General features: G+C 52.2%; 1 protein-coding gene across 2 annotated transcripts in view; it reads right to left on the reverse strand.

Annotated features, from left to right (window-relative positions):
* The window catches only part of LOC144728946 (E3 ubiquitin-protein ligase UBR2-like), a 51,357-nt gene that overhangs the window by 7,018 nt on the left and 31,691 nt on the right, over window positions 1-12,648 (reverse strand). For both annotated transcript variants that reach the window (XM_078608717.1, XM_078608718.1), the window contains exons 30-43: window positions 11,484-11,752; window positions 10,351-10,444; window positions 8,822-8,986; window positions 8,308-8,411; window positions 7,608-7,704; window positions 6,825-6,973; window positions 6,035-6,090; window positions 5,404-5,503; window positions 3,807-3,874; window positions 3,136-3,307; window positions 2,625-2,721; window positions 1,696-1,826; window positions 1,443-1,551; window positions 204-260 (exon numbers count right to left, since the gene is read on the reverse strand). In XM_078608717.1, the coding sequence (XP_078464843.1) occupies window positions 204-260; window positions 1,443-1,551; window positions 1,696-1,826; window positions 2,625-2,721; window positions 3,136-3,307; window positions 3,807-3,874; window positions 5,404-5,503; window positions 6,035-6,090; window positions 6,825-6,973; window positions 7,608-7,704; window positions 8,308-8,411; window positions 8,822-8,986; window positions 10,351-10,444; window positions 11,484-11,752 (1,668 nt within the window). The remainder of the gene's footprint in view (window positions 1-203; window positions 261-1,442; window positions 1,552-1,695; window positions 1,827-2,624; window positions 2,722-3,135; window positions 3,308-3,806; window positions 3,875-5,403; window positions 5,504-6,034; window positions 6,091-6,824; window positions 6,974-7,607; window positions 7,705-8,307; window positions 8,412-8,821; window positions 8,987-10,350; window positions 10,445-11,483; window positions 11,753-12,648) is intronic.

Genomic DNA, 12,648 nt, shown 5'->3' on the forward strand with positions numbered 1-12,648 from the left:
CGCGAGTGAGATTGGACACATCTACATGATCCACCAATCCTCGCCTTCAAAGTGTTTCAGGCAAGCGCCGTGACGACAACGGCGGTGATGAGTGTGGCGAGGGTTACGGTGGCGGTGATGGCGGTGGTGGCAGCGGCGATGCTAGTGCGATGGTCGTGATGAGCACAGGATGGGATGCTGCTCTCTACGAGTGGACGACTCACGTGACTGCGCTTCTTGCTCCTTTGAGTAGTCGTGTCACCCCCGGAGCCGAGCACCAACTACAGCACACACACACACGCATATATAATGATAAAGATCCCCTGTATAGCCTTAACAGACTTTTGAGGCAAGTGCTGTTCGCGAGTAGCACCTATGAAGGCCGGCATGGCACACGAGGGTAAGGTGGCCAGCGCCGCACCCAGCCACGTTTGTGTCCCGTGTGGTGGTGATGTTTACACATCTCATTAGGAACTCATTTGAGACTGAGTTGACCGAGGCGAGACCCAGGACCGGTTCAGATGATCATCACTGGTCTTGGCTGTGAGCTGGAATTTAACTCGGGTCACCGGGTTCATAGCACAATGCACTAACCACTGCACTACCACTCCCCTATATACAAAAACAACGATCCCTTGTATCGCCTTCAAAGACTGTTGGGGCAAGTGCTGTAAGCGATCACCTTACACCTTACAAGCAGCGACAAAGAAACCTAGACAAAAAGACACACACACACAACAAGACAAAGGCCCCCTGTATTTCTTACATAGACTCTTACGGCAAGTGCTGGTAAGTGATAATACAGCCACGTATGCGCACGCACACACATATATATATGATGACAGAACATACAAAAACATTCACACGTGGACACAAGTACCAATACTTACTAGGATACCTTTTTGCCAGCATCAAAATGATTAAAAAATAGGAACAGGCATTAACCCTTCTGGCAATAAAACAGGTATTAAAATGTTCAAATACCAAATAGACACCTTTTGCAAGGCTCCACGTCTGCATTAACCACACGTACTTGTGGCAAAACATGCAAACAAACATGCTCTGATACGGAACTCTTTGCACTCAGGAGGAGAATGTAAAGCCGTGTCCGCGAATGGCCCTGACGGATCAAGCCATGGAATCACGTCACTCGGTGTTGCTTAAATCCCCAGATTGGGGCTCATCTTGCCGATTGTGTTGGTGGTTTAAGTTGTGCACCCTACGTTTTTTTCCCAGGCACCAATAGTTTTTTTTCTGGCACGTCGTGCCTAATTGTCGCAGTAGGGGTCGACGTTGCTGTGTGTGATTCCAATCGAGTAATTTGCACCATTAGGATGTTTTGGCCAATACCAGTTACATTGTATAACTTTTTTTTTAGCTATGCGAGGATACCAGATCACCATGAGGAAACCTATGCAGAACAGGGGGGGGGAGAGCATACAAACTCCACACAGAAAATGGACCTGCGCAGGAGGGAATCGATGCAGGCGCCGTGGATCTGGAAGAGCGACGCCAGGTTGGTGGGAAGCGCCAGGTACCGGCAGAGGGTCTCAAACTCCAGCCCGCTGGCTTCTGCGAGCCAAGAGATCGCACGGGAACAAAAATACTCATATTTATACAGCGGTCTAAGCCAGCCGCGGTAGGGTGCACGTATACAACCCGACAAGTTTGGTCGAAGGGGTTGGCGGATCTCGCAGCGATGGGAGCATGTCGCACCTCTCAGCTGCGGGGGCGGTGGACTGTCGTGCAGGAGGCAGAAGAAGGTGGCGGCGCAGCGGAGGAACGGCGCGACGCCCGCCCGCACAGAGCGGGCCAGCCGGCTGGCCGGCACGCGCGACGCGTACGCCCTGGCGGCAGACATCACAAAACTCTTTTAGGCCGAGTCGACCTAGTCCAGGTCCGGATACTGATTCTTAACAATTTTTTGAGAGCACAGGCCCGAAAGTGCCAAGCGTCCAGTCACAAAAAGCACCACTGAAGGTGTACCGTTTTTTCCCGCATATAACCCGCGGGGTAGACCAATTTTTACAAACAAAACAAGACCCTGCGGGGTATATGGAGGTGCGGGCTATCCCAAAAATATTTTGCACGTGTGACATGTCATAACTCGTTTAATTTTTTTTTCATGGTAGGACCATCCACTCTGCAACACTTACCTTTGACTAAAGCACTGCCGAATAAACCACTCACACTAAAATTCCACATGTTATCACGTTTTAAATGATTCGAATTGTTTGTACAATGAAACGACAATGTTTGAAGTGGGCGCACTTTGTTTACCGTAATACTTTCAGTGGCTGTAGGGGGGTGCGAAAGTTCAGCTGAGGCTATGGATTGCACAATGGGAAGGGCCTTAACAAGCGTCTACCAGACGCTGAGCACGATACAGTCACGACCATGAGCTTTGTTTCAAACTTCCAATGGCTCTGTTGCTAGGAGGCAATGGCGTTACCGTAGTGCAGGCGTCAGGGTTGGGATGGAACCCACGATCTCCTGTATACCAGGCGAGGTAGTTAACGCCTCTCCACCGTGCTTTGGATTTGACCAAACCCTCACCACTCCGCTCAGTGCGAGTTGGTGAATAACAATTTCATGACGGCAATTGTAACCCTGTAAATAATTAGCAGCAGAGGGGAGGGACTCACCCGGCCGTGAGCTGCTGCAGCCGAACGCACAGCTCCTCCACGGCCTGCACCTCCTCCTCACCGCAGCCAACCTCCTCGTCCACCTCCATCGCATCCTCTGCAGCGGTGGCAGGCGGCAACAAAGGGCACACGGCAGCAGAGTTACGCTGTATGGAACAAGTACTACGGACCGCACAGTAAAGCCACTGTAGTCTAAACTCTAGTGGAGGAAGAACAGGAACACGACACCAACACTCTGCTGAAGCCCTCTCCTCGTGGCCAGCAGCAGGCCTCGACAATGGCTTTGAGCTCCTTGAACATTGCTGCCATTACCCGCACCTACGATTAGCACCGTTGGCTACGTACGGTGCGAATGAAGTTCAACATCCGTGTAAACATATATGCGCAAGAATAGAATAAACTATGTCACGAAATATATAATTCAGTTTCTTTTGGAGCGCAGGTGTAGGCAGCGGTGAAGCTGCGGCGGCGGCCACGTTGCCGTCGTCCCCGGCCGGAGACGGGAACTCACCCGTCGTTGGCGTCGGGGCAACGGTAGCGGCCGTGAGCAGCACCTGCAGCACGTGCGCCATGGTGACGAGCGTGACGAGGTGGAGCTCGTTGAGGGAGGCGGCGACGGGGGAGGGGCGCAGGGGGGCGCCCTCCTCGTGGTAGAGTGCCGGGAAGGCGAGCGTGGCGCACAGCTGCTCAGCGCGCACGGCACAGCGAACGCGCGCTCATTTCGCATTCATCGCTCACTTCAGGCGTTGCGCGCGTGTCTGTGCTCCCAGATTGGAATGGCGACCCGTTGGCATCGCGTTATGGGAAAGAAGAAAAATTACGATGCAGTGGGCGGCGGTAGTGGCGTGTGGCGTGTTGGAAAAGAGCTATGGAAAAATAAGAGTGTCGACAGCATGCAACTGGGGCACAGCGCAAGAATCAGTGGAACACATCGTGAGTCTCTGGGTCTTCGTGAAAGTGGGTATCCGTGTGAATTTGTGGGTCTCCGTGCAAGTCTGTGCATCTCCGTGCAAGTCTGTGGGTCTCTATGTGAACGCTTGTCTACAGCGTGCGATCTCCGAGTGCACAATTGGTATTCCCTTGTTGTCCATCGAAGCCAAGCAGCTGGATTTCCAACCGAGGCATACATTTATAATTGCCGCCAAATCCATATCCGCACACGTGCAGGACATGCGCACTCACCAGTAGGTGGGTCAAATCGACGTCCAGTAGACACGGGGAATCTTCCCCCTGCGGATCCGGGATGAGAACTGGTGGCAGGGCAGGGACGGAGGGCATAGGTGGGGAGTTGGGATGGAGGCACACGACAATGTGTTGATTGAAACTCGCTTGGAAATCGCCCACGCCGCACTCAGCCATTGGTGGTGTCTCTTCGCCAGAGAGCTGTGTAGCACCAAATAACGAAAACCAACTCTTACGCTCGCAATGCAGTCGTGTTCTCCTATAACGCGGTAGTTGCATTCCTGAAGAACACCGCGTTGTGGAAAAATTGCGTTATAATAAATAATATAAGGGTAAAGCACAGTCCGCGATAACACCTGTGATGCGTACACAGGCCGAACATCCAGCAGCATCCCGCCTTGTGTGATGCTGAAGCAGCCGTGCAACCGCTTATTCCGACTCGCGTTATATCCAATTCGCATGCGCGTGACAAAAAATGTGTTCCCTAATACGTTCATCGCATTATATCCAACGCGCATTATGAAAACAACACGCGGCGTGATGGGAGAATGGACCGTACACGCAGCGTGCCACGAGCGCATTTCCTGTAAATTATAACGACCGGTGACCAAATGACTGGGAACATGTCCCGATCGCACCACACTTTGGCATCCATGCACGGCTGAGTCTGGACAGTGCTTGCATGAGTGACCGCTGTGCATGAAGCAGGTTGCTACAGGCCGCTGCGTGGCTGCATTGTTATTGAGCGGGGTATTCCATTGTTATAATGTGCGATGCTCCAACGTCCATGCTCCCCATCTTCGCCGTACCAGCACTAACCATCGTGGTGAAGTATGGTCAAATAACCCCCACGACCAATACGGCGTGGGGTACTCCTCATCCAGTGGAGGCTTGACAAAAGAGCCGGGCGTGTGCATGTGTGCACGCTGATGATACGCCTAGCCAATAGCGAGAATGAGAGTTTGCAAACTAGACACACAAATTACGAAACATTACTCATCAAATCGAAGGGCTGGTGAATCATTTCACACCCGCAATAAACGTGGACTAAGCCAGCAGTGCTTGGATGGTATGGGTTACAGAGGGATGATAAAACAATCGCAAAACATTATTGCATCGTCACTGACGAGTCGCGTGTGACACACACACATCACAAATGAGACGTTTGAATTATATTCATGGGTGGAGGGGTTGTGAAGAGACGTGACGGGTGAAGAGATGGTGGGTAAGTTGCGGCTGTAAAAGGTGGCAAAGTCATCACGCGTGATAGTCGTTGTTACTGGAATGTGCGTACGTGTGTGTGTGGGGACAGCTGCGCTACGTACCCGGCGACCTGAGTTTGATTCCCTGCTCATGGCCAACACCAGTGTCGAATATCTGAACCGGTCCTGGGCCTTCCTTAAGTTGACTCAGCCTTAATAAGCGAGTACCTGGTGCGGCGGTGTGTAATCATTGCCACTGGGGAGACGAAAGGCAGCCGGGGGTGGTGATGGCCAATGCCGGTCTTCATGGGTGCTACTCGCGAACAAAACTCGCCCCAAAAGTCTGCTTAAGGCTACAAAGGGGACCTTCATCTTTGTAGCGTTTGTGTGCTCACCACTGAAGAGACGCAGGACGTGCCCTTGTACCACTTCCGCGGACGACACCATGCTGTACTGCGCCTCGGCCAGTCGCACGAGCGAGCGCAGGCATTCCACCTGCGCAGAAGAGCACGTGACACACACCCCGAGTCAGTGTGGACGGAGAGATCTGAACATAACGCCACTGGACAATCGACTTGTGGGGTCAAAATAGGAGCTCGGTGCACAAGCGCAGTGGGGACGTCGCCGACATTTAAACGGTGAACGGTGGCTGCTGCGTGCATGTGTCAATGCGTGGATGTCCGTTGTGGGGAGCAGTGGCACAGTGGGTAGCTCACTACATGAGGAACTCTGCGACCTGTGTTCTAGACCCCGCTCACATCCAACATCAGTGATGAATATCTGAACTAGTTTTGGACCTCCCCTAGGTCGACTCTGCCTTCAAATGAGTACGTGGTATGGTGTGTAAATGTCACCACTCAGGAGACAAAAGGCAGCCGGGTGTGGTGTTGGGCACCCACCCCCTCGTGTGCTGTTGGCCTTCATAGGTGCTCACTAACAGCACTTGCCCCAACAGTCTGTGAAGACTACAGGGGATATCTTTCTCTTTTTGTGCGGCGAGTAGGAAGGAGAGGGACCTGGACGTACCTGGCGGCTGGGCAGGGAGCCGAAGAGAGGCTTCATGTCCGCTCTCAAGTTAGATTCTGTGGAACATCATTCAGGACAGCTTGTGGTGAGATCGAGTTGCTGCAAGGGTGATTAAATCAGGGGCGGAGAACCGATGGACCGGCAGGCTGGATACGGCACGCGATTTCATTTCATGCAGCCTGCAGGCCTACCACTTCCATTCGACCACTCAAGCAATATTCGTCCGTGACCGTAAACTCCTTAGTCTCGCTAATCGGGTACTAAAGGGGAATACAATCGACCTGCCAACCGTGTGTTTCTAATTGTAACGCGGTCGTCACTTCTGCCACTTCAAGGCCCTCTCTAGCATTTACCGACGTCTGCGTCTGCGTTCGTGTGTTGTCCACCTACAGTATTTAAAAATCCCATTCGTATGCATAATTTATTTCGTACCAAACATAGCCCAACCGTGCTATTCGGACCTCAGTCAGGCAGAAACAATACCAATACTCGATTACCCAAGTACGATTCCTGTCTGCAGGTAACATCAGTGTCTGAACCTGTTTTGGGCCTCACATCGGTCAACTCGGCCACAAATGGATACCTGCTGCAGCGGGTACTCAACAGGAATGGGTAGACAAAGGTGGGTCAGGTATGGTGCTGGCCACACCACACTCTTGTGCTGGCTCTGTGCTGGCTCATATAAGTACCAGCTAATGGCACTTGCCACACAGGGGAACTTTGTCTTTGTTTCGGGCTGGGTCAAGTGCAGGAGATGGTGGTGGTGAAGATGCAGGTGATGTGACCGCACCCAGCGCCATGATGGTGAAGGCGCACGTGTGCCAGGCGAGCGTCGGCACGCGCGGGTCCTGGTCGTTGGGGTGTGCCGACACAGAGGCGCGGTACAGCGCCATGGAGAAGGTCTGCACCATCCCGCACAGGCTCTCAGAGTACTGGGGCCTGCGCACACGGCACAGGCAATAGCAGCGGCGACGGTTCGTCATTCGAGTCGATCAATTAGACAAAATAAATGAAATCTAGCTTCTGCGCTCGATTACTCGGGCTTCTTTAAAAATGGTGGGTGCCCCGACCTCCTTCCTCCGCCGATAGTGGGAAACCCCCTCCAAGCCACTCCCCCAGTGCGACGTGGCTGATGATGTCACTAAACCATGCTCATGACCTCCAATCCAAACTTTGTTTGTGTAATCTGTTAAGCTGTGTAATCGCACTGATAAAAATAATCGGAGAGTAATCGGTTGCTTAAATAATCACAAAGAGGCCAAACGATAAAAAAAATCCAGAGTCCACAAATACCGCTGCTAAGCAATTAGTGAACAATTGACCTATTACGATCGGTTTGCATAATGGAACCAGTCTTCGCTGATGAGACCCTGGTTCGAAATTCAGTTTTGCATGCTTAAATAAATGCAGCTCGATAATATTGGTGTGCAAAGCTAATGGGCTAATAGACTAAAATATCCTTTAAGTTACATATGGGCGGCAAGCTAAGTGGCTGCGTCTCACAATCAGAATTCAAATCCTAGCGAACACATTCTCTGGGTGCGTGCACAAATCAGTTCTGTGCGAGCCATACATGGGCCGGACTCCGTAGTTGAGGATGGAGCGGAACCCTTCTGGGAGACTCGCGGGGGGCTGTGGAGCTTGGACGTCTCCTTTGTCCTCCAGATTGTCTGAAATAACAACGGAGGACACGCAAGGATCATGCGACGGATCGCGCGACCCCCCTGCACCGCGCGTCCGTTCTCGTGCGTCATTAACGCGCGATAATAACGCGCCGGGCACGCGTCCGTAGGCCGCAATGAGATGCAACGTGTAGACCTTCATAGGCCGAACGGACGTCGCCTCATCGCTTGGCCGCATTGTCTATATAACAAGGGGTGGCAACTTGTCCTGACCCTACAAGCCTCATAGCCGAATCTTCACATGGCCGAGAGTCACAAGACACACACACAGTGACCCCCAGTTCACTCGCGCTGGTTTGCTGTGGAGATTCGAATTTAGAAATCTGTGGGAGCGCCCCATGAGTACCTGGGTCTGGCTCCGCAAGCAAAGGCGAGTGCCCCGAGCCTCCACCGCTTCCTCAGATTTTATTTTTCCCTTTTTCACATCAAGTTAAGATTGCAAAGTTACAAATCAGCCGAGATGAGTCTCTACGGAGCAGCAATTGAACTGCTTTAGAGCCGCATGCTCTAAAGCCACCCTGGTCTATAAGGCTACGGCGCTTGGGCTTTAAGGCCAGTGCGTGTCTGTGTAGCTTGTTGTGGATAATTTGCCTGGTTTTCTGTTCAGCAGCTGTCGCAGCCCAGCGATGCGCAGGCACACCACCTCCAGCCAGCGTGACAGCGTCAGCTGCTCAACCAAAGCCTCCACCTCCTCCCTGCTCACACACACACGCACACACACAGCACTGCCGGTTTATTTTGTCCCGCAATTGAATTCCAAATCTGCAATCGACATCACGCCATGAGAGATGCAATTCATTCTGAAATCTCACAGTGGGCGTTGCACGAACAAAGAATGGTTCAAGGAGAAGGCACAGAACTAGTGCAAGTTCTCGCTTTAATTTTCAGGAAAATGTTTCTTTGTCACTGCAGCGCAGAGCTGACAAAAGTCGTTTGGAGGCCTAGGCCAAGTTACCAAGCTACCAGACGAGGCTCCACTGCTGAGGCCTCTGGGGATCTTAGGCCCGGGGCACAGAGCCCCCCACCCATAGGGGGCCACCTCCACCCTCTCTATGGCCTCACTACACACAGCGCCAGTCGTCCCACCCCCCATCGTCGCGCGCACCCAGAGGGTGCCAGCTGGTGGGAGCTGCACGGCGCGGGCAGCACCGGCACCACGGCGTTGCTGATGCCCTCGCAGAGCGGACACAGGAACTCGCCCGTCTCCGTGTCCATGGGCATGCGCTGGCGGAACTGGCGCCGCTCACGCACCTGCGTCGGCTCGTAGTACCTGTCAAGACACGCGTGCGCACGCGCAGACAATGACACTGATGATTTGATTCAGGCCTTCTGAAAGGCTCTTATAATTGAGTATGCCATGCTTTTATAATGGATTACTATTTTTCTTATTTTCCTTTCACCCCCACCCCTCATTAGAGAGCAGCAGTTGCCTACAGAAAATTCTCTGTCATGTAGTCATTTTATACACCTGCTCGATTTCAGGGTTCCCTCCACTCTTCTTTCCCGAGGTGTTATAACAACAAGAAATGCGTTCATCTCGTATCAATCACAACCGTGACCGTGCCGTCTGTTGCCGGGAGCTTCACCGTTTTGGGCCTTCGGGCCTGTGCGCCACAAACTGCGTCTCAATAAAATAAAATGAAAATCAAATGCGAGCATCCTAATTCTCTAGGATACTTTGTGAGCGCTCGTTGGAAAGGTGAAACACGAGAATCAAAAGCAACGCACGCCGCACCGCCATGTGCAAAGACGAGAGCTTTTAACCAGGGCCCATTGCCCAAGTGTGATCAATCAGATTTATATAATTTTCTTGCACATATATTTAGTGACTTGCTTATCGTTTTCTCTAATTTGCACTATTATTGTATCGTTTGCCGACCTGCCCATACTAGACATCTGTGAAAAAAAGCTTCATACATAAGAGGTTTTTGGGTTAGATCGCGTAAATATATAAATGTGTCCTTAAAAACCGCCACCACCCGACACAGCCAACTAGTAAGGGTTGTCACGGAAACAGAACGTGGCCAACTCGTCACTAGTACAGCACACCGGTGTGTTGGAGAGCCAAGCCACAACATTTACAAACTGAGTAAGACGTTTCACCAGTAATTACAACTAGCTTCATCAGGCGACAGCCAGATTTGTGGTGGCAGGTTTTACGCCATCTAACCCAAAAACCTCTATTATGGATGACATTGGTCGCGAAAGCCTACGTGTTAAAGAGCTTCATAGCTCATCGGATTCCTCCTGAAATCTAAATAAAGATTCTGATTCTGGATCAACAACACGGACATTGATGAAGAGGATGGAGCCAAAGATCAAAAGTGTGCAGAGAAGCACAAAGGGAAGCACGCTTAAGATTTCAATTGAGACAGACAGAGGAGCACACACAGCAGAGAACAGGCACAGGTTAGACACAATTGTAAGCGCTAGAAGGGATAACGGCCGGTCGGCAAGAATTACAATGCAGTGGCAGCGGAGATGGAAAGATGAGATTCTCTCCTGCCGGCTGGATTGTTGCATCGTGGAAGCATGGAGGATGGCGGCGACTCGGGGAGGTCTGCATTCAGCAGTGGATTGATCATTCCCGATGATGATACTGATGACTGGTGATTGAAGGGTGACGTTACGTACCTCTGCCAGCAGTGCGCGTGCATGACATGGCCACAGCTGCCACTGTGGACGCCCACAGGAAGGCCAGCAGTCACCAACAGGGGGTCAAACTTGTCTGTGGATGGCAAAGAGTAGGGTTGCACAGAGAAACACAATGAATGCACTGACACAAGTGAGTGCGTGGTGCAGCGTGTACGCATCAGGAGCAGCCGGCGCGCGTGGCACTCGGTCCCACCAACTCGAGTGCCATACCTGACTTGATGACACTGACAGCACTTGCCCCAATATTCTGGAGGGCTAAACAAGGGGACCTTTGTGCGTGTATGTTCACGTGTGTACACATGTCGCAGTCGTGGTGCAGCGGTTAGCGCGCTGCGTTCGAACGCGGCGACCCGGGTTCGATATTCCCGCTCATAGCCAACACCAGTGACAATAGATCTCAACCGGTCTTGGGCCTCCCCTAGGTCGACTCAGCCTCAAATGAGTACCTGGTGCAGGGTGTAAACATCGTAATTACGGAGACAAAGGCGGCCGGGTGTGGTGCTGACCACCCACCCCCCTCACGTGCCCTGCTGGCCTTCATAGGTGCTCACTAACAGCACCTTGCCCCAACAGTCTGTTCAGACTATACAGGGAATTTTGTCTTTGTACTGTAATTGGAACAATCCATCCCCCTAACCCTCAGCCCCTGGCGATTCGATTATCGCAATTAAAGGTGGCAATTCGATTCAAGAACAGATGTTTTTGTTTACATTCAAGTGCATGGTAGCATCTCTGGATTACATACAACGCATAAGAATCAAAAGACACATTAATTATTGTACGAGCGATTCGATGCATCCACTGTGACCTCAGGAACCACGGTCGCCACTCTATACTAGACGACTACTATTTTGAGTTTACCAGGTAAGGCCCACTGTAGCTCTTTTTCAAAATGCAAGTTGATTCTAAATGTGGAGGGAAGAACCAGAGGCGAAGAAAAATCCATGCAACCACAGGCAGAGAGAACAAGCAAACTCCAAATATACAGCGTCAGGGTCAGCATTGAACCCATGACCTCCTGTATACCAGGTGAGGCAGTTAACATCTCAACACTGCGGCGCACTCAAAACGCCGACGAGAGCTCACGATCGCCCCAGAGAGTTGAGCCTCACCGGGTTCTGCATCTGCCGCTGCCGCGGTCAACGGCGGCGCCGCCGGGTCGCCCGCGGCATGCGGGCGAGCCAGCACGGTGGAGTGCTGCACCAGCGCGGCGAGCACCATGGCGGCGCCGTCGGCACGCACCTCCTGCTCCTCTTGGCACAGGATGCAGCTGAGGACGCGGCGCTCAGCGGGGCGGCTGGCCCGGCGTGGCCCCACGCACACGCCGCCGGGCTCCGCGGTGGCGCCATCACAGCCGCTGCTTCCGCTGCCGAACTCCGAGCTGCGAGTGCGGCCGGCAAGGGAGGGGAGGGCATGACGAGGGAGCGCGCGCGCCGGTGTGAGATGCGGCACGCACACAGATACGCACACACACAGATCGGCACGCACACAGATACGCACACACACAGATACGCACGCAGATACGCACGCAGCAAGACACGCACACAGATACGCACGCAGCAAGACACGCACACAGATCGGCACGCACACAGATACGCACACAGATACGCACACAGATCGGCACACACACAGATACGCACGCAGCAAGACACGCACACACCAGCTTGAGGGCATGCACTGACGGGAGGTACGCAACTCAGAATCTTCATTGATACTGAAGGAATCCGATAAGCTCAAAAGCTCGTTTTGACAGATGCCCAGTAGACTGCCTTCACCCTCTTGTTTCCTCCTGATGACGATCGCTTGTTGTTGTGATCGAAACGTCGTAGTTTTTTGTTATTTTCTTTCAACCTAACTGTGACTTTACCGAAAGACTCAAATAATAATATGCCTTCACCACTCTAGCAATCACAACCGGACTCAACAAAAAAAGCCAATCAGTTTAACCAAACCCCAGCCGTAGCCCGAGCCCTTAACCAAACAAGCTGACCAGACACCAACTCACAATGGCCAACCAGAAACCTAGCGCTAGCCATAACCACGACCACACTATCCAAATGGATTTTACCCTCATTAAATCTCCAGACCAACCTGGTAAACCAGACCCTAACTCCGAGCACCACCTCTAATAATTATTAAACTTACCCAAATCTAGATTTTAAGTTTTCGTGACTGCAGGGATCCATACTCTTTGGTTCTTTCGGTAAAGTCACGTAGGAACATCAGGTGGGACAACCACAGCAAGAAACAATTGCTGTGGTTGTCCCACCTGATGAC

The sequence above is a fragment of the Lampetra planeri genome, chromosome 30 (assembly GCF_965212315.1).
Source record: "Lampetra planeri chromosome 30, kcLamPlan1.2.h2, whole genome shotgun sequence".
Lineage (NCBI taxonomy): Eukaryota > Metazoa > Chordata > Hyperoartia > Petromyzontiformes > Petromyzontidae > Lampetra > Lampetra planeri.